We start from the raw sequence: 26918 nt of genomic DNA on the forward strand, positions 1-26918 counted from the left end.
GTATGTATTAGAGGTTCGTTTTTTTATGTAAAAGTTCACCACACTCTAAACGAGAGATTGCACAAGTGTCACGTTTACTCTTGCTTTAGTCATACATTAAAAAATATATCACATTTGAATATTCATTAAATTAGTTACAGGAGTCGGTCTGTTGTTTTTGAAAAGTAAAATAAAAAGGCTGACACAAAATGAAGGTTTTAAAAATAAGCGTGGTTTATAAAACCCAAATATGACAGGATCACCAAAGTGTATACAGAAACACAAATGAGATCATCAGTGGAACCATCATAGGAATACACTTAACATTTACAAACTACTCTGTAAAAGGGGGACATTTTCTCTCTTTTTATATCTCTATTTAATCACAGAACCACATTTTTTTTCTATTTTTTTTCTCTAAGTCTTTACTACCTCAAAAGTACAACCATCTATCATCTACAAACAGCATCACAGTCAAGTATTTAAGAAGGGATACAACATCAAGATAGGAGTTAGAAAAGATGCAGAGATATCAAGCACTTAACATCATTTTTAGCAAGCAATCAAGTCGACATAGTTGTCCCCCACATGAAGAAATGATGTCAGGGCTTGTGTAATTTCCCAGTTCTGTATTTGTAATAGTAAAAAAAAGTACAAAATAAAAATCCTACATTTTGAAGGTTTGTCTCATAACAGAACCCCTAGATAGGGTGCTAAATGAGAATGTTAACATGTCCCAATCGTCTCCCAATCCTCCCCAGCCAGATCAGTTCACGATATCGACCTAAAACCACCGTCACCCAACAAGTCCTGTCAAATAAGCACAAACCCTGTGAATGAAAGTGTTAGGAGTAGAAATATACACCTACTGTGGATAAAACCGATCACATTCCGTATTCACAAAAGCGTCTTAAGTTACACTATTTCGACATAATTCACATATGTAAGACTGCGACTAATCAAAAATGCCCTTCATCTACCATAATACTGCTCATTTAAAGCAAGTCTCCAACTTGTACATAAATAATTAGTACAATAAATGAACAGACATTCTTTTACACATTTAAAATATCAAAAATTAAACTATTTACAGTGCAAAACAAAAGCAGCATGCAGGCAAGACAATTGGCAATGCATTACAAAAAGCACTGGATGGGGCAAATTTGTGCTCAGCATCCACATACGGTGATATTGGTTCAGAAAGTGTCTCATTTCTACATTTTTTTTGTGTGCCACTTGATAGTCTACTCAATAAAGAATTCAGTCAGTTCTCAGAGTCAAGAACTAAAGACAGCAAAGACACAGTATGCCAAAAGATCATTTTGAGAACAACAAGATTGACATTTCATTAATATTAAAGGACAAGGACCACACGTTAACACAGTAACACCACATTTTCAATGAGGATAGCACTCTATAATCTTTTGCAACCACAAATCACATGTAGTTTTTCCTTTCTTCTGTTAGACTTGTAATCCAAACTATGAACATTTAAATTTAGCCTTAATGTGTAAAAAAATAAATAAAAAAACCTTAGTCAACAAAAATGTTACAAACACAACACCTGCTATCTGTACATTGTTTTTCGTTAGCATTAACACTATTCTTTTAAAAAGCAAATAAGAAGAAAGATTGTGAAGACAAAGCCATCTTTTCATTTGATTTTAGTTACAGCTGAAAGATTGTGCTTGCAAAAATACAAGGACGCATGCTGCTGAAAGAGTATCATAATAAAGTAAAAGCTGGAAAAATTAAGCAAAACATACATATCAGCTAAAACAGCCCTGGTGTTTTCTTTTCTACTTTGATGAAAACGATGGATATTAATCATAATAAAAGTCATTGTAAGTTAAAATGACAGTCCTCACTCTCTGCTGTCGAAGCATGATTATAAAGAGGCGAAAAACAGACGCTTTTCTCCTAAATAAGCTGTTTGAAATTCAGACACTATGTATGAAAATGTATGAAAGACAAAGTAGTTGTACCTGTCTTGCAAAAATGCACATTATAAATGTGCATTATAGAGCACATACAATCAAATTTTTTCATTAAAATGTCAAACTAATTCTAAAGATATTGCCACATTCATCAAGCATACAAATAATCAAACTGTGATCTTATTTAAGATGTTGGCGAGGAAAAAGCTGGAACTACTTTTTGATGCACAACATTTCATATAGATTAACACAATACAAAACTGATATCCCAACCGTAATAATTATAATCGACTGGCAGTCTTAGCATTTCCTCTTTGGCTTGCAGTGGTAAAGGCAATGCTTAATAAGTGATACAAAAAGCCATATAGGAAACACATTAGTTCAATAAAAATGTATCCACTTCCATTCAGTTTGCAGTTGGGTGACAATTATTCCTGAATCTATTCCATTTAGTGCATCATTACATTTGAAATAGTTCACAGAATCATCTGATCTTTTTTTTTTTTTTTTTTTTAAATAGTATTTGAAATATTAACCAGCAATGTCAGGTTTACTTACAGTAGTTTCACTGGTCAAAGTATCAATGAAAATAACAATTCTATTCATCAGCAGGAGGACAGCAGAATATAAACTTTTAGTTTAACATCAGCCATCGTTCCCCAAAAGAACACACACACAAACTCCATTTTTTCAAACATAAACCATACATGGCAAAAATATGACAGCTTTGATATCAAAGCAATGCATGTTTAAAAAAAAAGTTGCATATTAAGTATGATGAAACAATAACTCTCTTAGCATTATACATATGTTTTTCATGATTTAGAAATATGAAGCATTTCCAAAAAGTGCCACCAGGGCCGTACTCTGATGTCATGACAACTAATAAACTTATAAAATGAAAGAAAAAACAACTAAAAGAATATAACAAACATCAGCCACTGAGCTGTAGTTATTTGTTAATGCGCTGCAGTTATAGTGTGCGACTTGAGTCCGTGCAGTGTACGATATATTATTCTTTCATATCATAACTCTCCTCCCTGTAGTTCCTAGTTATTATTTTAAGTTTGTAAACAGTCATATGCAGTAATATAGATTCAAAAACCTAAACAAATGTACAAAAAAAAGTATCAATATAGAAGAACAAAATGACAAAGTCTAATAAAAAAAGTACCTTGAGGAAAACTCCACACTTGGCTTTTCCGTGCGTGTGTATATCTTGTTGTATGTGTGTGTTAGTGTTTGTGCGATGTCACTGTTGTGTCCTGATATGTCTCACGGCTGTTTTTGTGCTTAACTCTGTCCACTGCTCTGTCGTTGTATGGTTTGCTGAGTGCTGAAAAGAGAGAGTGTGTATATATATTTTTGTATCTGTGTGTGTTTGGGGTCAGGTGTGTTGAGGCAGCTCTGTGAGGAACCAACAGAAAGCAGAGACAGGCAGCGTGACAGCGAGATCTGGGTTCAGCTGAAGGCCTCATCATCCGTATCCTCAATGAGCACCTTAGTATCTTTCTTAGACCTGTCAGAAAAACACATATGTATTAATATGCCACTTAGCGACTTCAGATATTTGAAGATTTTGGTTTTGCCAAAACGTCATATCAAATAAATATCGTTCTTTTGAACTTTCATGAAAAAAAGGGTTAATGGTCATGGCTTCCACAACTGTTTTTGATAAAAAATAAGAAATGTTTCTTTAGCACAAATCAACATATTAGAAAAATATAGTAGCTATTATATAATAGATCAATTTTTTACACCATAATTTTTTTTTAAAGTGCGTGTGTGTAACAAAATGCATTTAAATAGGTTTAATTTGGTGATGTTAAATATTAAAACTTGAATAAAATCAATTAGTTTTAAATTGTTACCTTTTTCTTAGTTCATTGTATTATTGATGTTAAATAATATTTATTTTTTACTTAAAGCTGCAGTAGGTAACTTCTGTAAAAATATATTTTTTACATATTTGTTAGACCTGTCATTATGTCCTGACAGTAGAATATGAGACCGATAATCTGTGAAAAAAATCAAGCTCCTCTGGCTCCTCCCAGTGGTCCTATTGCAATTTGCAGAAAGTCATGTGCTCCCGGTAAGAAATCAAACAATCAGAGCTGCGGTCCGTAACTTTGTTTGTGTTCAAAATGTAAAACAATTTATATAATAAGCGAGTACACCATGAATCCATTTTCCAAACCGTGTTTTTAGCTTGTCCTGAATCACTAGGGTGCACCTATAATAAGTGTTTATATTCAGACTATTTTAGATTGCTTCGGGGATACCGCGGCGGAGTAACCCAGTACCTTTGTGATTCTTCATAGACATAAACAGAGAGAAGTAGTTCGAGCTACGATGTTCTTCCGCAAGAGCAAGCAGTTCTGTTTATTAACCGCTAGAGCATCAAAAGTTACCAACTGCAGCTTTAAATACTTTTTTTCTTTCAGTGTATTGGATTATTGGTAGAGTTCAATAATATTTTTTTTAACTTGAATAAAATCAATTCGTTTTTTATTTTGAACATTTTTGCAGTGAATTGGATTACATGTTTATTAATGAGTTGTTTATGAAAGTTTTTGAAGTCTTATCAGTAATTTTATTGAATATGAATTATATACAGGATGTATACAGGTTATACTTATAACTCTGTTTAATATGTATGATATATACAATATAAAAATCTAAATATAAAATAAAATCTAATATACAAATCTCTTACTGTGAGGATAGCAGGGGACGTCGTAAGGACAGGCTGTAACTCCGTTTCCAGCTCTTTTTGCCCTGCCTGTTCCGGACTCCATCCTCCTGGTCCATCATCTGCTCCAGCAGGGTCTGGTCATCAGCGTTTAGAGGAGCCACTGAGATGTCCCGCACCGCTCGGAACTCACCGCAGTTATTCAAGTGCTCATTCTCAAGACGGAAGAAGTTCCACACGAAACGTCTACAGGGAGAAAAAAATAAGAGTTTCAAAAAATGGGCTTTGTGAGGGAGCTGGAGGGGCTTTGTGAATCCATGAAAAACTAATAATTACTCAAATCAGAAAAATTTAAAATAAAATAAACATTTTATTTCTTTACCGCATGTCATGTGACCATTAGCCAACAACAGAAAACAACGAATGTGGATGTGTTGTTAAATTACTGAAATTCTGAGGGGTAACTTTTTTTAGCTCAAAGGGACTGGGCTGATAAAAAAATTGGGAATCCCTGTTTCACACAATCATCTCACCTAAACACTTCCAGAGGAGCTAAAATGGTGACCACGATGTCCTCGATGGAAGGAATGGCAGGAATGGAAGTCAGAGAGATCTGCAGTGTCCAGGCGAAGCGCAGGATCACATCTTCAATAATGGCACAGTAGTAGTAGGCCTAAGAGGAAGAGGAAGTGACATCATGACAACTGGTGGTGACAGATAAATATCCCTGCTGAAAATGAAAACATCTTAAACCAACCTAAGCTGGCCTGCTGGGCTTCAACTGGTTTTGGGCACCAACTAAACCAGTTTAAAGGCATACTCCACCCCAAAATGAACATTTTGTAATTAATCACTTACCCCCATGTCATTACAAACCTGTAAAAGCTTTGTTCGTCTTCAGAATACAATTTAAGATATTTTGGATGAAAACCGGGAGGCTTGTGACTGTCCCATTGACAGCAAAATAAATTACACTGTCAAGGTTCAGAAAAGTATGAAAGACATCGTCAGAATAGTCCATCTGCCATCAGTAGTTCAACCGTAACGTTATGAAGTGACGAGAATACTTTTTGTACACAAAGAACAAAAATATTGACTTTATTCAACAATTCCTGTCAGCGGTGTCCTCTGTGTCTCTCCACATCACTCAAACTGCCTAAGCTCTTCTGTGTCAGCCGCGACACAAGGATGCACTGTTTCTATGTGTATTTATGCTTTGATTTGAAAAAAACAAAAACAAAAAACACAGGAGACTGTTGACAAAATAATTGTTGAATAAAGTCATTATTATTGCTTTCTTCATGTACAAAAAGTATTCTCGTCACATCATAACATTAAGGTTGAACCACTGATGGCAGATGGACTATTCTGACGACGCTTTTCATACTTTTCTGGACTTTGACAGTGTAATTTACTTGGCAGTCAATGGAACAGTCACAAGCCTCCCGGTTTTCATCCAAAATATCTTAAACTGTGTTCCGAAGACAAACAAAGGTTTTACAGATTTGGAATGACACGGGGGTAAGTGATTAATGACAACATTTTTATTTTGGGGTGGAGTATGCCTTTAAGGGCAGCAAACCAACTGTTAAGAAGGATTATTTTGCTTTGCTCCTCGGAAGGTTTGAACCTACTTTGTGCTCACCAGAGCAGATTTTTGACCATTACGCAACACATTTTACAATATGTTTTGACATTCCATATGGTGCATTAAGTTTGTATTATTATTTTCTGCCATATCTTACTTTATGTGGGTAAACAATCTCCTCTCTCAGGAAGGTATTCTCGCCTGCATTGCGGTCAAAAAGACCCCAGTCCATCTTCAGATCCCAGATCAGTGTGTAGAGTGAACTGACGACTGAAGACAGGATCAGCATGTAGAAAAACACCTCAGCATCATTGTGTTTCTGATCTGAAACGGAGGAAGTGAATTTTACATCACCACTATGTCCACTAGAGGGAGACGGTTTACCATCCATCTACACTTCAAACATAAGTTGGATTCAAGATATTACATATTTTGTTTTTGTTTGAGACCAGTGTTTGCAGTACTAATGCCATTGTGTCTATGGTTTTTCATCCAGGACACTGAAAGATCATTCAATTTCAAATGACCTTGTAATATAACAAGGTGTTTATATTATTAAAACAATACAATGACTAAAATGCTTTGCCACCTTTAATTAAAGTTACTACTAGAACAATAAAACTATTTTGATAAAGAATAAAATCTAATTAGCCTGTACTATTTTTAACCTTTGCTGCATATGCATATAATAATGCAGTTTCTTGCAAACTGAAATAAGCATATTAGATGGATTTCTAAAGAATTATTTGACACTGAAGACTAAAAACGAATGCTAAAAATCCAGCTTTGCCATTAAATGAATACATTACATTTAAAATATATGAACATAGAAAACAGTAATTTTTTTTAACTCCTTTAAAATATTTTTACATTTCTGATCAGATAGTTGCATGACAATGTATTGTGGTGACAGTACATTTTGGATCATATAAATGAAACCTTAGCGAGCATAAAATACTTTCTTTCAAAAACATCAACAAATCTTACAAACCTTCTGAACAACAGAGTATATCCAGGCATTTTTACATTACTCTTTCACAAAATTAATACATCACATATAAATCTTACTATTCTAACTCCTTACTCTCATTTATAACAAGTATATCTACATGTAATTTGATCAGCAGCTATTTTTGCTGCAACTAAGACCAATATTACCAATAATACATCCCTTAAACATAAATAACCCAGGAGTAGCTGCATATAATCTGTTGAAAGGCAGAGGATAAAAGCTGTATGGAAAATGAAATTAGCAGCTAGTATTGATGATGAGGCATGGGAGAACATATGGAACCATGCCAGACGATATCCATTTTGCACAAGGGCAATCCAATACAAAAACAGAGTAGGCAGAGCTGAAATATAAGAGTAAGAGGCATCCTGCAGTACAATATAAGAGCATCAGCTTAAGTTAATAGGGGGCGAGACATTTAGAAGATAGTGGAAAAGTGCAGGTCTCAGGTGAGTGAATGGTTAAATCTCTTAGGCCTCAGACAGCAGACGGGGCTGAATCTGGAATAGGCCCATCAGTCTTAATAAAGCCTCTCACACGCTGCCATCCAGGCACCAGGAAACCAGCGGAGGACATTCTTCGCCGGAACACATAATAGCCATGTCCATCCTATTTCAGCCTGATCTACGAGTGCCCATGTTGAATATGGTGTCCTGAGATTACCCGAAAATCGAGATGTTCACCCCATGAGACCCTTTAAGAGTGCAATGCTAATCTCTTCACACAGGCCAGAGGCAATCTGAGAAGCTTGGGCTGATTTTCAGTCTATTGTTTCACACTTTACAATGCAAGATATTTCTCTATTTAATACACGACAGATCATTATTATTGCACTTTGACAAAACCTTTTATTCAACCTTACCAAAATTAGATCACCTACAAAAACTAAGGCATTTACCTTTAAAAGTCTTAAGGTACGGGGGCAAAAATAGCAAAAGTAATTCAGATTTTTATGGTGCTTGTAACCTTCACTAATATTTTATGACAAATAAAATACTATGAAAGTAAATTTAAGTGATTATCTACACCATTCTAATGTTTGGAGTAATTAGTCAGTAATATATATATATATATATATATATATATATATATATATATATATATATTTATATATATATTAGGGGTGTAACGGTTCACAAAATTCACGGTTCGGTTCGATACGATACACTGATGTCACGGTTCGGTTCGGTTCGGTTCGATACGTTTTAGATACAGCAAAATGTAAAAACATCTCAACTTTTCAGAATGCCGCAAGCGCACCGCGGGTCATGTGACAAGAACCAACCAATCAGCTTCATCCTTTCCCGTAACAACGTTGAGAGCTCAGCCAAGATGAAGGAACAGCTGATCATAGTTGTATATGGATTGCAATTTTGAAATAAATTCAGTAGCAGAGCTACTGCAAGCGATTTTTAGAGCTGCAAATCCATTTATCCTTCGCTGAAATTTCCGCGTCTCATGGAGAGAGCACGTCATTGTTGCTTAGCAAAGACAGACGCCTCATGAGCGCTTCTGCCCAAGCGCTTTGGAAAGGAGGAGAAAGACGCGCTTAGCGTTTTCCATGCGTTTTTAGGCACGATATGTGAACGGCCCCTAAGGCGCTCGCTCACTCAGCACGCGCTGAAGGCTCGTTGCAAAATGTCTAATGCATTTAACAGACCAGAAATATAAGATCCTAAAATAACCAACAGGTCTGGTGTTTGGGTTGGATTCCCTGTAAGCTATAGTGTCTAAATGCTGCAGGGATAGTTTGCTGCGTGCATGTTTCTCCTTTTTTTCGTCTTTTCCCAGATAGTACTGACGCATATATCCCAGATATTCCCGCTGTTTTTTTTTTTTTTTTTTTTTTGTATTCCCGCTGGTGTACCCTGTCATGTTGCAGATGCGACATACCGTTGTTTTTTTATCCACCACTCTCTTGCCATCACCATTATAGCTTAAAGGGAATCCAAAGTGCACCCAAACACCAGACCTGTTGGTTATTGGAGGATCTTCTCATTTCTAGTCTGTTAAACGCATTGGCTATTTTGCAACGAGCCTTCAGCGCGTACTGAGTGAGCGAGCGCCTGCTGAGTAGCCTAACATAAACATATAAGATGGTGTTTTTTTCTTCTTCGGGAGTGTCAGGGGCGTTGCCTGTTACGTTGTTTGGGTTATTGGGCTACCTTGTTGAACGCATATCATTATATTTCTTTCTCTCTCTTTTTTTTTTTTTTTCAAATATAATTAATTACTCCAACGAACCGTTCGGTATACATAATGCGTACCGCGTACCGAACCGAAAGCGTCGTACCGAACGGTTCAATACGAATACGCGTATCGTTACACCCCTAATATATATATATATATACACACACACACACACACACACACACACACACACGCACGCGCACGCAGTCACACACACACACACACACACATTAATTAATTAATTAATTCATTCATTCATTCAGCAAGCCTCTATTTTATATAATTGCTGTTTTGTTTCTGAAAAAAAAAAAAGTATGGTGGTCCCAACAAAAATATTAAGCGGCACAACAGTTCATTTGAATATTCATCAAAAAGTAAGGTTAAAAGTTAAAGTTTAAACTGCATTGTTACACATGGTGTTTACTATATTTATTAGATTTTTACTGTATTTCTGATCAGATAAATGCAGCCACTGTGAGCATAAAAGACCAACCAACCTCTAATTTTTTAACAGTAATGTTCACGAAAATATTTGGCCCATTATATTTTTTCTTTCAATAAGACATTTGGATATATATCAAATGGATATGCAAATTACGGCCAAATTGAGCTTAGCAACATTCATCAATAACTGCAAATTAGGCCAATAAACAGAAGTGTTATCTATGTGTTATTACTTATTGTATCAATTCCAGACTCCTTGTCAACTTATAATACACATTTCTGTTTTCAATGATTCAGTGAAAATTAAGTGAATATTCTATTAAATATTTGATCTAATTTGTCATCATTATATTTAAATACAGGCCATCTGCCACCCTACTCTTTAGATATCAGCATCGGCCATTAAAAAACCCATATCAGTCGACCACTACTGGTCACACTGAACTTTGGGTTTCTCTCATTAATACAATGGCAGATTTATGTAAACATGAACCACGGTGACCCAAACCCATTTCCCAGAGGACCACCAATCCCTCTCAACATCCCTGTGTTGTGCTCGGATGCACAAGAAATTGTTTTCATCCTTTCAACACTGACAGCTTTCAAGTGTCTTCGGTAATAGAGTACACAATGGGGAACAGAATGTGTCAGTCTCTGCACCTGACCACGTGATGGCTACATGACAAAAGAAATGAAAAAACAAAACAAATGAATGAATAGAATAAAAACAGCATCATTTATTTTTATTTTTTAATCCAAACCAATACTGACCATAAATGTTAATCTGTCCTAAACTCTAATATTTATGCACATGCTGGGGGTCAACATTAAAACAGTGAAGTTAAAAATCAAGCTGTGATGTGTGACTACATAGTCAATCATTCCTGCATTATCAATCTTGTCCATATGTATTCCTGGGTACATGTGGTCCACAGGAAACAGTTTAAACCAGTCTAATGAAGCCATCAGAGAAGATAAACACCTGTCCATGTACACATCTCTATAGCTCTCCTCTAAAATGCTTGTTTTGATCAAAGATCCAGGTCTGATATAGGAGTGAGAGAGAAAAAAAATCCAATCATAGTTTAGTGCTTCAGAGCTTCATCATTATTCTAGCGATACACTCACACTGTTCTGTCTCGCCACAGGCAGGCAATTACAGCTCAACCTCCTCTGGATAGGCAATTTTTCTTCATTTCCTCTTTTCTTTTTCACTATCTCACTTCATATTTTCTCTCCCCTTTAATCGTTTGTTAGTGTTCACATAGCATCGTTGTTTGCATTTTGCTCTGTCTTGTTGGATGTCACCGAGTTCTTCAGCTGAGTTTAAGCTCAAATCGACATTTCTCATTAAAGTTTAAATAAAATCTTTGAGGATATTGACTCTCTACCATTTCTGCAATCAGTTCTACAATGAAACAGAGCAGTTAAACATGAAAGCAGGTGTAATGATGGATAAGAACCACTTACCAATGCAAAACTTGTGTTCATAATGCCAAGATGCAGGGTGAGTAACACATTTAACTTCAATAATTAAAGTTAGGTTTCAAATCTAGATTTTTATCACTAAGCCACTCTCCACATGGGGAAACAGTGATGCTATTCATCTCTACCACTATTCTCAATCCCACACATCTGTTTGGCTCATGACTATGTTAATTTAAACATTACTTTTGCTCAGACATGTTGCATTCCTTTGGGATTTGCTTACATGAAAACTAAAATAAATTGAATCCACAGACTCATTTATCCGGGCAGCTTACTAGAGCGAACATCAGTTTCAATCAGGGCACAAATGATGGAGGTGATTTCTGATGAATTCATATATTAAACAGGCTCTCTGCCAGGAACGTCTCGAGCGGATCCTAATGAATGCATCAAATGCGTGGCAAGGTTAGATGAGGCCTCTTTTAGTCATATGAGGCAGATGCTCTGGGCTGAGGTCCAGACTTCATCTATATCACTGATACAGAGATGTTTCTAATACACACTGAAGTCTAGAGCAAAACGCACCCATGCTTGATATTTAAACTGACATTTAAGGGAAAAAACTGGAAAATAAATAATGAAATGGATGAAACGGCTTAGCCGAGTGCTTCGAGATCGATTTTGGCTGAAATTGTCTTTCTGAAGAGATACTGAAAAGCATGGAAGCTGACTGTTTGATAAGAGAGTGAAACAGACATGTTTGAGCAGCAGATGGATTTCAGTGGCAGAATATTCAGAGGGTAATTGTAGATAGAGACGTGGGATATGTCTGGAATCTTAATGGCATGCTTTTAAACTCTTTAAGAGTTCATATGAACCAAACGCAGGATTATTACTGTGATTGAATGCATTCTGTTTTGCACTGTTTTGGTGGAGTCTCAGGTCATGTTCCCTCATAATGTTTATTTATTTGTTTGTTTGCTTATGTTATTTTTGTGCTATTATTCACACACGCATGTTGGTTGATAACATAACTGCAATAAAGTAACAGCCTAGTTAACAATACTTGTTTACATAGGATATATAATGTATTTTATATTATTTAGGCACTTAGGCTATAGTTTGATAGAATGTTCTAATTCAATTTGCCATGGGAAAGTCAATCTAACTTAACATCTTCTTATGTTGATATTGTTTATTTCTTTCTCCCTAACAGTTCGTCAGGCTCTTAATGATTTAATTCATGCCATCTCTTGGACTATGTGAAGGCCATCATTAAAACCCTTACACTTGCTCTTATGAAAATGTACCATGGTTCTTAACTGTAGAATGTTATAGCATTTTTAAGTGGCAATTTCTCAATAAATTCAAATAGTACACACATTTTACCATCAGCTTCGCGATAGGAATGGCTCATGCACATTTAAAAAACTGTGCTTCATTCATATTGTGCTGAAAACTGCTCCTTTCGGTTCGTACATGAAGTTAGCACTTATAAAACTACAGAAGGCACATTTTAAATAATTAATTAATAGCTTGATCCTGTGTTTCCATTAACCATGGTATAAATATTTGGTGGGTTGTACTAGGTTTTGGGTGTTTTGTGGTGTTTGCTGACAAATTAGTTTTTATAAAGCATGCAGGTCTTTTTTAAATGCATAAATGTAATGCCAACCGGTTTTCTATAACTCTTTTTATGTTATAAAAATGTCCCAGTTTTTGTGCAATTCATCTCTAACATACAACTTGCTATATAAATCAAGAATCTAACAGACAAGGACAGGCTCAGGGTCATTTTTTCTTTCTCTGCTTTTCTCAAAACATGCTTTTGTTGCCCATTCATCTGTATCTGTAGGCAAACAATGGCACCCAGGTGCTCTCTTTGTACTGAACATTTTACATCCGTCAGTGCTAGGTTATAAAAGCAAAAAGATGAAACATATAGATTTTCTTTAATCTGCTTTAAAGGGATAGTTCACACAAACCGAAAATTCTGTCATTAATTACTCACCCTCATGTCGTTCCAAACCCATAAGTCTTTTGTTCATCTTTGGAACACAAATTAAGATATTTTGATTAAATCTGACAGCTAGAAAAATTGCATCTTCAGACATACGTTGTGTTGTGGTACTGTTGAGAATGGTAGTTGAGACTGACACGGAAGAGAAGAAATCGTTGAATAAAGTCTTTATTTTTGTTTTCTTTGCACAAAAAAATTATTCTTGTAGCTTCATAAAACTGCGGTTGAATCACTGTCGTCACATGGACTATTTTAATGATGACATTGCTACCATTCTGGGCTTTGAATGTGGTAGTTGCATTGCCTTCTAAGCAGGGTCAAAAGCTCTCAGATTTCATAAAAACATCTTAATTTGTCTTCCAAAGAGGAACGAATGTCTTACAGGTTTCGAACTACATAAGGGTGAGTAATTAATGACAAAATCTTCATTTTTTGGGTGAACTATACCTTTAAACTACATTCACCAAACTTGGCACAGACTTTTCATACTGTTGTTTGTCAAGCTGATTATAACAACTGTAACATGCTTTAATAAGTGAATGTACAGGTTACATTATTTGTAATTAATTTCAGTTTGTTTGTTTTTACCTTTATGAGTTCTGTAGAGGGCTGCAAATGTGACCACAAAGAAGGTGGTGGAGTATTTCCCAGCATTCACCAGGTGAGGGAAGGCCCTCTTGGTGTCACGGTAACGTCGCAGACACTGAACAAACCGCAGCCAGGCAGGCAGACAGTGGATGATGGCCCGAACTCCATAAGAATAGCTGTTACACCTTTCATCGCCTTATGTAGAAGGAGACAATTATGAATGCACAGGAATATTTCCAAGACTGTACTCTCAATATTGTAGTAATGTTAAAGTATATAAAGTATACAAACATAAAACCTTATTTTTTTTATATGCATTTCTACAAATCAAATGATAATTATAAAATAGCACAGGACTTAACAATTAGAATTTTTATTTGAAATCTTATGCATTTAGTTTTGATAACCTGAAATATATTTCATATACAAAAATATGTAAATACGGAAACTACTGATAACTTGACCAGACTGTATTGTTGAGCTCTGTTGCTCACATTCTGTTACTCTCTCTTTGCCTTGCTCACACACTTTCCCTCTTCTTCTTTCTCAATATACTTATTCCTGAGCTGGTGTGACATTTCTGCACCATTAGACAGCAACTGCTGCTGTGAATTTCCTGGTCCATTTCACAAGATAAACTCCACTGAACCTGAAGAACTCCTGTCTGTGTTGACACTGCCAGTATAATCTTAATTCATGTGCAAGAGCAACTAATCATAACCGGCCATTCATCTGCCATTACATCTAATGCTGAAATTAGGAGTGTTCAACATGAATGGCTCAGTCATTCAAAACTGGAACCAGCACAATAAAGGATGGCTTCATTCTGAATCAATTACCATATGTGGAGGGCAGTAAGCCGCTGCGATCTCCCCACTGCAGCTCCATGCTGTAGTAACAGACCAGGTACTCCAGATCTGACAGCACAATGACCAGAGAATTGAGTTGATCTGCCAGCCAGAAGTCTGCAAACTCCACGCGGTGGAACGGGGCGGTGAACACACGGAACTACAAACACAGAAAATATGAAGTTGAAATATTTATACTGTATACAGTGCTTAAGGTAATCACTGAGGACAATAATAAACAGGAGAAATCATCACTGGTGTTTTTTCTCTTAATATGAGGTTATGTATATAACAGCTTATCCCTGAGGCAGGGTTAACTCTATAAGACAGCGAGCAAAACCCTTAATGAGAACTCAGCTGGCTAAAAGCAAATCAATGGGGTTTTTATTTGTTTGTCACATGACTATTTATTTCATCATACACAGCTGCCTGTGATTGAGAAATGCATATGAGAAAAGTAATAATAACCATTTTTAATGCTAGAAACATTTTAAAATAGGTTTTATGCAATGTCAAATTAAGTTATTTGGATATAGATCATGAATTATTGAATGAAGTATTTTTTCCCATGTGTGACTTCAGAGTAAACAGTCCCAGCTGCTTTGCCTTCAAATTTAGAAAATATTATTAATAATTGAAATACTAAAAGGTTGAAAAATGTAAAAAAAAATTATAGTAAACTAATACGGGTTTACTAATCAAAAATAAAAACAAAGATTAACTTTTTATATGCATGCAAATAGAATTTTGACCAATTATAAAATAAGATATGTAAATAAACAAATAACACAATTAAACTAATAAAAGAAATGAAATAATGTGAAAAAAATAAATATACTTTTAATAAATAAATAAATCATATGTACTGTACATATAAAAATAAATAATAAAAATGACATAATAAGACAACAAAAACAATTGAATAAAAATGATGTGATGAAAAATAAACAATATATTTATAATAAATAAAATAATATATAACAAAAAATATATACTATATATAGTATAATATATACTATATATAGTATATAATATACACTATATATATTATACATACAGGATCCATGCTAACTTAGGTGAGTTACCTATATTGCCCTTGAGTCACATTGTTTTTTTTTGTGGTTAAATCACACTACCCTATGAAATGAAATTTTACCTCTCTCAGCCTTCAGGCAACTGCTGACATTTCCCAGCGACACTACACCAATCTCTGCCATCATGCTCTTGAGTCTCAAATGCCAGTGAAAATCGATTTCTCCCTACAAAAACCCTGATCAGTTATTTTTACCTGATGAAACAGGTGAATGCGGTCCACAAAATGCTTTTAAACATACAGGACTAAACGTGAGGAACATCTCAAGGTTACAGCTGCATGTGCGATGCACAGCTTGAGTGTGACAGCACGTTTGAGCTCTTGGAGGAAAGCCACCCACTGTTTGGCCATTACGTGTCGGCTTTAATCTACAGGAAGTGTGTGTGTGCCTGTGTGTGCTCCAAGGAATAAGGCTCCAGTCTAGGTCAATTAGATGTGGGGAGGGCAGTGAGACAGAGGCAGGCGGCTGCTGATGACTCCATCCCAATAATGATTGCACAGGCACAGTCTTCACATCCGAAGAGAGAGAGCAGCAATCTATATTCCTTCACCTCACTGCTCCGTGCCTCACACAGAGACACACAAATAATCACACACATGTATGCACAAAGACCTCACTGAAACACTCTGCACAGACAGTTTGGGGTCAGTAATATATTTTTTAAATAGATACTTCTATTCAGCAAGGATCATTAAACTGGAAAAAAGTGAGAGTAAAGACCTTTATGATGTCACAAAAGATATATTTTCTAATAAATGCTGATATTTAGAACTTTCTATTCATCAAATAATCTAATATGTTATATATATATATATATATATATATATATATATATATATATATATATATATATATATATATATATATATATATATATATATATAAAGCAGCTCAGCTGTTTTCAAGAAAAAAAAAAGAAATGTTTCTTGATTGCCAAATTAGCATATTTGAATTCTTTCTGCAGGACACTGAAGACTGGAGTAATATCTGCTGAAAATTAAGCTTTGCCATCACATAAATAAATTACATTTTCATTTATATTAAAGGAGAAAACTGTTACTTTAAATTTTAATAATATTTGACATTATTTTACTGTATTTTTGATCAGATAAATGCACCCTTGGTGAGCATACAAGAAAAAAAAATATATAAAAAAAATATTACAGACTACATGCACACATTATCTTTTTTTCACAAAGGCCAAGGGGAAAACAGTTACTGCTATTATAAAACTAATAGAAACAGAAAGAGAAGGTATGTAGAAATAAATGAAGCTGTTTGAGCATTGAAATGAGCCAATTAGCTCTTTGCTAATTTAACTGAATTTGTTAGAAATGTGTTTGAACAGGTGGTTTTGCTATTAGCAAATTAATTCCAGTGGAAACATTAACATTTTATCGTTTTAAACAAGACAGGATATGATGATTGCAAATGCTGTTTATAACCACTTTACTTGTAATCTGACACAAGTTAAACAGGATCTTTAATGACTTTTTAAATCCATCTGGAACTGATTTGATCATAAAATACGGGTGTTGCATAACTCTATGGAGTCAATTAAAAGCATGCAATAGCCATTGCCGCCAAAATTATGTTGGCGTAAAAGGTTTTTCACTATTTATCATTAAAAAAAATTGTGGCTATAGAAGCTGTATTTTTATCAAACGTAATGGTTTTGTCTCTCACCAGAAGTTTGATGAGCCAGAAACGGGATTTGTAGTAAGCAGTTTTGAAAGGGTTGATGAGGAAGAGCACCATAAAGCCGTAGAGGATCAGGGGGTTCGCCTGCATAGGGACCCAAGTGTAGTCCGCAAACAGACAGGATAGGATGCTGAGACACCACAACACCCCCAAAAACCCAGCGATCTACAGCAAAAGAAAGGGACAAAAAGACCAAAGTCAACATCCAGATGCATTATTATTCTTTCTGATTTTCAAAACCTGGAAAGTTTTCCCTTCACTTTTTCCCTTTCCTAATATTTTATCCGTCAGAATACAATGTCCTTATAGCTATACAATAGTTTTTTAGAAACTGAAGTTTTATTCAGCAAGGATGCATTAAATAGATCCAAACCGGCAGTAAAACATTTATAATGCGACAAAAGATTAAAAAAAAACTGTCTATTCATCAACCAATTCTGAAAAGAGATATATCAGTTTTAACAACATATTTAGCAGCACACATGATTTTTGAAGGACCATGTGACAATGACCATTGAAAATTCAGTTTACATTACAGAAATAAATTCCATTAAAATATATTAAAATAGAAAGCTTTTTAAATTTATAATAATATTTCACAATACTACAGTTCCTTACTGGATTTTTCATTAAATAGATGCAGCCTTTGTGAGCACTCCTTTAAAAAAACTAAACAACAAAAAATCTAACAGACCCCAAATTTTAAAAGGCAGCATATATACAAGTCTTCCTATAAATTTCCCTTCTACGTGACGTGTCTCACCTCAAACAGATGTTGATGTGAAAGATTGTTTCGAGGGTTCAGCTCAAAGATCAGCACATGATTGACACCCGCCTGCCTCCAACCATAAGTGTTAATGCCCAAGAGGAAGAGAAACTGAATCAACAGGAAACCACCACGGTAGATGCGTACCAGTGGCCAGATGTTCTGATTACGAATGAAAAAAGCACCTGAGAGGAAAGGATCAGACAAACAGTTATCAACAAGGCTGTATAAATTACTGCACTCTTCTATCATAAATGAGTGGTATATCAGCAGAAATGCTGGAATTTATACATTAATGTGTGTAGCAAGATGTACATGGACTACGTGTGAAACAAGGTTAAAAAACTGTACCAGTAAGGACAAAGGAGACAGCCAGGACAATGAAGACCCCACAATAAAGTCCCACACGAAAGGTGGTCCAGGCAGGTGCAGGCTGAGAAAAAGCACATTTAAATCACTGCAAATCATTATTATTCTACAATATTCACCCAACTATATTCATGAAAACAAACAAAACACATTTCCGTGTAACTTTTCTATTACAAAACACTCCTACATTGAATAAAATTTATTTGCATTAGCATTTGCACTTGCACATGGGTAATTGTTAAAAAAAAGAGCCTATTTTAGTCACTACAACTTTTGAAGTTTTGAATTTAATAAGAATAGTTATTACAATACATTACAATTAATCGCATCCAAAAGAAAAGTATTTGTTTACATGATATATGTGTGAGTACTGTGTATATTTATTATGTATATATAAATGCAAACACATGCATGTATATATTTAAGAAAAACATGCTACATTTATAATATATTTATATATAATATAAAATAATTTAAATGTATATACATGTAAATATTTTCAAAATATATACTGTATGTGTGAGCATTTATATATACATAAGTGTGCAACAGTACACATACACATAGTATGTTAACAAAAACGTATTTTGAATGTAATTAATCATGATTATTCTTGTGACAGCACTAATTTTTTTATTTATTCTACAAGCACAATTTTTTAAATATTTGTCTTATCCAAAGGAAAGAGAGACATATACATTCTCTCTATTAAAAGGTAAAAGGTACTGTACATGATGTTCCAAGCACAGGTGTATCTCTCCACCCACGCTGCCTTTTACATTATGTAGTTCCTAAGTACTTACTCTTATTGACCTAGAACTAAAAGTACTGCATGAAAAGACACTGCAGATATTTTTCACGTTTTTCATTGGCTTTCATTTGCCATTATGTTATTTTTCTATATTTCTGCATAGAATTTGCTTTAGTATTTTGTTTTTATCATAAAAACAAACTACATGCACTTTATTAAAAGTCACTTCAGTATATAAAATAACTTTGATTCTTCCAAAAATAAAGGTTAATTAACACAATTGCTCCATGCGTGTATGTGTGTGTGCGTCTGCATGTACTATCAAGAGTTTCTTTCTCACCTGTGCTGCTCCAAGAGGTGGGACTCTCAGTCTCTTCATGGCCTTCTGACGGTCACCTCCTTCCAGCTCTGTGGTCACCAGAGCCTGGGCACACAAGGGTCAAAGGTCAGACACCATTCTCTAGTTTAGTCATTTCTGCCCTCAATTCCACTTTGTTCTAATGTGCTCTAGGGTTTTAAGCATCATTTATCAGTTTCAGCAGCTACTAACACCAATACAATTAGATCATGATATGAGCAGGAAGTCAGAAGTCCAAATGCGGAGCCAGGCAGTCTACCTCGGTCTCAGAGATGAGCTGTGTGATCTTCTTACAGGTGTAGAATGGAGCCACCTCCACATGAGCCACACGCCAATCAGCTCCACGCTGCGTGTCCAGAATCTTGTCATGTTTCTTCAGGATCTTACGGAATCCAGTGAAGTTCAGATTCTGTATGTGATTAGGGTAAATCAGTATATGCAAATAAGAATTCACGTCTTTATTTTTGCTATTTAGAATAATGAAATAAAATAATGAAATAAAAAACTCATGCAATAAAATACATAACATGTATAGTGTTTAGATGTGTAGTGGATGCCTGTTGAATGCTTTTTCTTTACCATCCAGTCTAACTCATCCATTTAAATGTAAAAATTAGGAATGCTCCTATTAACCGTTAAAACGTTAACCGAAAGTAAAACAACTGACCAATATGTGAATGTGAAATCGTAAGTAAAAATTAACAGGGAGCGCACATTCAAAAGCGATTTCAATAAAATTATAAGCAGTATAACAATGTATGTGGAAGTTGCCACAAATCGTGGGAGTGACACACACACGTTGCGGGAACGGACAGTAATGGTCAGAAAATTCAGCGGAAACAGCATTACGAAAAAGTTCCACGCAGAGCTCTATTACAGACTATGCGCACAGCACATTGACATTTTAGGCGACTTTTTTAATATATATACTGTATATATAAACTATATATAGACACATTGTGCACTGAGGTAGGCCTGCTATTTATTTTTGTTTCTGACAGGAAAAAAAAAAGACTCGTTCTTTAATGTGCATAGGATTCAGTGTGTTTTCGTTTCATCGTCTTAATGTTAATTATTTAGTTGTAAATATTTATTGTACGCCTATTTTAGTATTATTTTGTTAATTTATTCTGTTTTTCTCTGTTCTTAGAAGTGCTGCAAGTGTGTGATAATAATATCGATTTAATTATAATTTGTTATTCGAATCTAATCAGTTAACGGATAATGTTCGAATAACAAGTAATGGTTGTCGGTCGGGAAAATAAGCCGAAATGAACATCCATAGTAAAAATTTTATATATATCTATGAAACATGTTTCAAGAATTTGAATATCAATATTTAGATCAGGGTTTTTTAAAGGAAACTGGTTTCTGAATTGATGAAAAGCTAATAATTAATTAAATAAGCATTTACATAAAGAAACAGCAGAAAGGTCAAGAAACCCAAGTTCCTCTTGACAACATTGACAAGAGAAGACAAACAACAAAAACAAAAACCATGACAAACTTCAGACCTGGTAGTTCTGCAGGAGGATGAGGCTGAGGTAGAACTCGCTGAAGGCCAGCTGCAGGTCTTTGATGTTGCGATGTTTGTTGCGCTCTTTGTTGGACAAAGGCAACACTGTTTTGCGGCGACTGCGGAGCCCTGGAGCATTGCTCTCCCGCTGGGCATCCAGAGACGTCTGCAGCTCATTCTGCAAAGTTGCAAAGCGGCGCTGTGCCTCAGCAAGTTTCTCTGAGAAGATGCAAGAAGAGAAGACAACATTAATAATTCAGTTTTATGGACAATTACCACTTTACTTGATTTACTGCCTTTGAGAGAACGTGGAAAACAAAAAGCCTGGTTGTACACCAGAATGGAAAACTTGTATCTTAAATGTATTAAAAATTATCCGACTACATCTACTGAGAGACATAAAGCCTGCTTGGCTTACAACCCGGCAATGAAATGCACCAGAATCCATTTTACATGACAAATAAATCCCTCATTCTACCCATCAACTGGAAAGTAAAGCAGACAGATTTCCTGTTAGAGATGAGCCTCTTCCTGGAAGGGTGATATCTCAGACAGCATTATCCACGCTGGCCTGCATCCTAGCGCAGTTTGGTGAACAGGACCCTGCTAACCCATCTCACTTTCAGAGGAAGGAAATGGGATATTATGTTCATCAGACATGTAAATACTAGGAGTCCTGTTGGCGTATGTGTTATAACCCTTAGTAAGGCCCTGAGAAGTCCGAGATGAAAACTGGAGTGAGGAAGATAACTGCCACACTTTGTTCCCAAGTTAATGATTACCCAATTATCTCAAAACCATATTATGACTATAGTTTAAAAAATTGTTTTTTTTTAATTACACGATATTTTAAAAAAGTATTTATTTAACTATATATTTAAATACCATTATATACATTTTGTAACATTTTTATAAATGTTAATTTATTTTATATTTATATTCATAATACATAAACTTATGTTTTATATTAATTAAATATATTTAAAATATACATTTAATATTAGTTATTTTTTAAATAGTATTTGTCATTATACATTTTCATATATTTGAATGTAATATTTGACCATTAAATGGTAAATGTTTTTCTTACAGGTAATTCCAAGAGAGGAATAAATTCATAAACATAAAAAATGCATTCATGGCAAAAAAAAAAAAAATTCGTAAAGATGTTCGTCAGTTAGAGAAACGGTCTAGCTTACAAGTTTAAATAGCTTACAAGCAGAATTTGCAAACAAACAACACATAAAATTAAAACATAAAATGTATGTTTGGAAAGCATTGAACTTGACAAAGATTTGATCTTGTAAAAACAACATATTGAATAGACTGCACATCAGTGTAAATATAGTGTCCAGTCAGCTATAATAGCCTGTCTAAGGTCTGTGCTTCTGCAGGCTGAACATGGTTAAGATGGTGCTAAGATTTTATGTGCTTAGCAGATCTCCTCCACTGGGACAAAGACTGTATGCTCTCAAGGTTTAGAAGCTATGTTGTTAATTCAGGACCACTCAGGGGGGTGGCAGGGGTCTCTGCCGTAACACAGTCTGGGTCAACTAGACAGAATTAGTTATAGTGCACTAACAGTGGCTGCCATCCTTATATAGATTTCAGTACTAAAGGCCAGCACATATGATAACGCCTTGCATTTCACTAAATAAACCTTCAAATCTGACCTGTTTACGGACAACATTACCTGCAGAGCTGAATAACTAAACTAATGTTTATGTTTGAATACTGTTCCTTTTTTGTTTTATCTAACTCTATTTTTGAGCAAATTAAACTTTATTTTATCTTATATTGTCGTTGTGGAAAAAAACATCCATGACATGACAAATATCCAAATAAAAGAATGGGGTCAGAGATTTTTCCAGCCTAATGGACTTGCCAGCTTTCTTTGGCTGGGCAACTCGATTAGAGTTCATTTTTGTCTGTTTGTCAAACCTGCAGCACTGAGGGAGTGAATGATTTTCAGTGGCAACTGAAATATAAAAAAACTAAACCTATTGATGCTTTCTTTTTATGTTAAATTATTAATGGGCATCAGCTTCTTTGTTTCAGAATTAAAGCTGATACATTTGTCTCCGCTCATTCTGAGATTTTATTTAGATGTAGAATTGAGTAGAAATGAGTTAGATCCTCAATGCAATACAACAATGCATCAATGTGCAAAAAAACCATTAATCTTATTCTTTAAAGTTCTTGTTTGTCGTGCCATCCCCTAACCAGCCACTAAAGGCAGTAGAGCTCAAACATTCCTTCTACCCTGAAGTCAAAGCAACAACACAGCTTATGTTGCAGTGTGCATATATTATCAGTACAAACATAGTCTATTGCCCTTTATGCATGTCAAAATGACTACAGCAGGCAGTACTTATTACATCAGGTTTCCAAATAGTGCTGTACAGCCAGACCTCATGCACAGGGAATCCCTTTTTGGCATTTAGCGGTGCACTGCAGTTCAACCACACAGTAAAGATTGTTTCCACTCGTGCTATTTATGAGTTACAAAAAGAAAGCAATGCTGGTAGCCAAACAGTTACGATTATTAAAAGTTAACTATGAATGATTTAATGCTCATCAAAGCTCTCTTTTAATCCTCAAAAAAGATATTGTAAGACTGATTAAGGATATGTGTAGTTTATTTTTGTGGGAAGATGTAAGTGCTTATTACATAAACTCAGTTTTGGAGCCATTAAGATTTTTAAATTAAATTGCAATAATAATTTTATTCAACAGGACCGCATTAAATTAAACAGAAGTGACAGCAAATACTTATTACAGTATTGCAGAAGAGGAGATATAAACATCACTCATCCTAAAATAGTGGAATTTTCAGCAGTTTTGAATGTATGACAGCAAAATTTGTCTTGTCAGTTTATCTTAATTTAATCCTATTATAGGTACTTAATTTTAGAAATCTGATTACATAATCCAGATTACATGTAACCAGTTACTTGCCATTTTTTTTCTTCAATATTTTTGAAGACATGGAGGGAAACGATACCTGAATAGAATGTGTTGATCTTGGAAAGCTCCTTTTCACACGTCTGAAAGAACTTCTCCTCAAACTTGGCATAGTATCGTTTGACGGTGTCTTCATCTGTGACTGAAAGAGACAAAACACAAAGATGTAAATCTGTGTTCATTTGCATATTCAGCATTGGGCACTAATCCACTCAGACCATGTCCCAAAATCCACATCAACATTCACAGCCTCCATCCTTTATATTCACTCCTCAAAGCCAGTTCTTTGAGCTTCAAACAACAAATCTACATTCCAGATTTCAAATGTAATATGTTAAAATGTAAGTTGAGATAAATGTTTGATGTTTAAACATGTTTTACAGTGCAGCTGTCTCTCTCTTCTGCGACTTCAGTAAAGGAAGGATGCCTGAGGCATTTGGCTGTCAAAGTTGTCTCTCTCTATAAATAACCCAGTCAGGTAAAAGCTTTTAGCGTCTATTACAAAAAGATATCAATCAGATACAAGTCGGATTTATTGTTTAGCCTTAAAAACTACATGAAATCATTTTAATGCATGTTACTCATCTACCTGTCTTTTCTTCTGATGATACCAAGGTTGTGTGGGATAAATAATATCACATAACATCAACAATTCAATCAAATCCATATGGATAAAGATCAATTTCCCACTGAATGCTACAAATACATCTCGTTACATACACTAAATAAGTCATAAATACAATTTCATGTCACCTCGGCAAGAAAATTGAAACAAATAGCACAGCTTGTTACAATAAAAGCATGTCTACTCATTAGGTCTGGGTTGTCACGGTAACAGAGGAAGCTCTGTGTGATGTCTTAAGTGGTGTCTTCCTGCTGTTCACCGCGAGAGCCCTGGTTAGCCTTATAATGGTTTTATGGCTGTTTCATGACCCGGACACAAAAGAACATGATTTCAGCAAGAGACCAGACCAAAAAACATGCATGCAAACACTAAAGGTGCAGTGTGTGTTTTTCAGTATTAAAGAAATCAAAGTTGAACAATCCCCTTACTACCTTTCTGAGCCTTGAACGTGTCAGTTACGTTGCTGTCTATGGAGGTCTAGAGAGCTATCAACATCAACATAAATATCAACATTTTTGCTCAAATGAACAAAGGTCTTACGGGTTTGAAATGACATGAGGGTGAGTTTTTTGGGTGAGTGAACTATCCTTTTAATATCATTCAGATTGTTGATGGATGTCAGCCCTATAAGACATACTGTATCATATTTGATACACAAATATCAACATATGAATAACTTTTATATTGTTATTAATATTTCAAGAGAATATACAGCATTTTTAAGAAAAATGTTTAAATACAAAAAATCTAGCTTTTGGAACGGTTATTTTAACATACCTCAATCATTCATGTATTGCACTGCATTATGTTTTGCCCTCAACAATATTAACCCCAGAGCTTTAATCAATAAACTATGATATTTATGTGCATTTTACGCTTGTGGTCTGTTATATGGTTATAAAGATCTCGATTTACATTACAAGCTATCAGAATTACATCTTACCATATAAATAACAGCACCACTAACCCTAACTGCACCAAAATGCATACAAATTTTTTTTTCCTTCTTGAGTAAGAGTCTATATTCTCCTACATAATACTAAAAGTACTAAAAATCAAAAACATAATCCTGATGTTTCAGACATGATACTCAAAATGTCTTTTAGACTTTGTCTAAAGGTCAACTAAAGTTAAAAAAAAGATATATATTTTCTGGCCAAATATTTCATATGTCAGTCTTTACAGGGTTAAATCTCAAACTGAGACTGTATCGTATTTGTACACAACTAAGTTTATGCTTTAATTTAGAAAGTGAAGCACAGAACCCTGACACAGCACACTTTCCCTGACTAAGGAGCTTTGCTATCCGTTCAATCCTGCACATAAATCCCATAAAGCAACGAACACTCGTTTTCTTTTCTGGAGTTATATCTCTCTCTATCATACTCTATCCTGGCAGGCTCACATGAATATAACATTTTCCCTCTGGGTGCCTAGATTTACCAGACCTAACTGTGCCCATGGATCAAGGGATCAAACTGTGCATTGTTTTACCGAAAAAGCCCTGCAGGAAAAGGATTCATCTGTCTATTCTTTCAGAATAAACAGCTAAACATTTTTTTTCTTTCCCAATTCTTTCCCACCAGGATTACAATGCAGGACTGGCAATTTCAATTGAGCATGTTTTACAGCATAGCGCATTGCTTGGCAAGCAGGGATTCCTCGAACGACAGCTGTATGACCTCTCATTTTACAATCCATTTAACTGCCTCAATGTGGTTTATCACCCTCGTCTTGCTGTTTGCATTATCGCACTGTTGAAAACATGGGTGCGAGTCCCTTATCTCCCATCTACACAAAGATCTCAATCATCGCAGTTGAATTAAACTGTTCGCCTGGCGGCAATAAAGAGGCACAGAAAATACTCTGTTGTTGGAGGTTTTTACGAGGACCCATCATCCCGAGTAAGTTAGAGAGGGTGATTATTTGCTCTCGCTGGCACGCTCTATTAAAAGGCTGAAGTGTGTGGGTGGGATTGCAGGAGGACAGCCGAGCGGCAGAACCTGTTAAGCAGGAATGATGCATGCTGGGAAAGAGACACAAAGTGA

The 26918-nt window shown here is 35.2% G+C and overlaps 1 protein-coding gene across 1 annotated transcript in view; it reads right to left on the reverse strand.

Moving 5' to 3' along the window:
- Window positions 1–189: 189 nt before the first annotated feature.
- The window catches only part of xpr1a (xenotropic and polytropic retrovirus receptor 1a), a 67897-nt gene continuing 41168 nt past the window's right edge, over window positions 190–26918 (reverse strand). Inside the window, exons 3-15 of the mRNA XM_052563560.1 lie at window positions 24286–24387; window positions 21280–21500; window positions 20025–20174; window positions 19748–19831; window positions 18639–18720; window positions 18285–18472; window positions 17507–17686; window positions 14718–14886; window positions 13879–14073; window positions 6354–6520; window positions 5142–5281; window positions 4633–4854; window positions 190–3435 (exon numbers count right to left, since the gene is read on the reverse strand). Coding sequence (XP_052419520.1) covers window positions 3378–3435; window positions 4633–4854; window positions 5142–5281; window positions 6354–6520; window positions 13879–14073; window positions 14718–14886; window positions 17507–17686; window positions 18285–18472; window positions 18639–18720; window positions 19748–19831; window positions 20025–20174; window positions 21280–21500; window positions 24286–24387 — 1958 coding nt within the window. The 3' untranslated portion in view covers window positions 190–3377. The remainder of the gene's footprint in view (window positions 3436–4632; window positions 4855–5141; window positions 5282–6353; window positions 6521–13878; window positions 14074–14717; window positions 14887–17506; window positions 17687–18284; window positions 18473–18638; window positions 18721–19747; window positions 19832–20024; window positions 20175–21279; window positions 21501–24285; window positions 24388–26918) is intronic.

Source organism: Carassius gibelio, chromosome B8 (genome assembly GCF_023724105.1).
Source record: "Carassius gibelio isolate Cgi1373 ecotype wild population from Czech Republic chromosome B8, carGib1.2-hapl.c, whole genome shotgun sequence".
NCBI lineage: Eukaryota > Metazoa > Chordata > Actinopteri > Cypriniformes > Cyprinidae > Carassius > Carassius gibelio.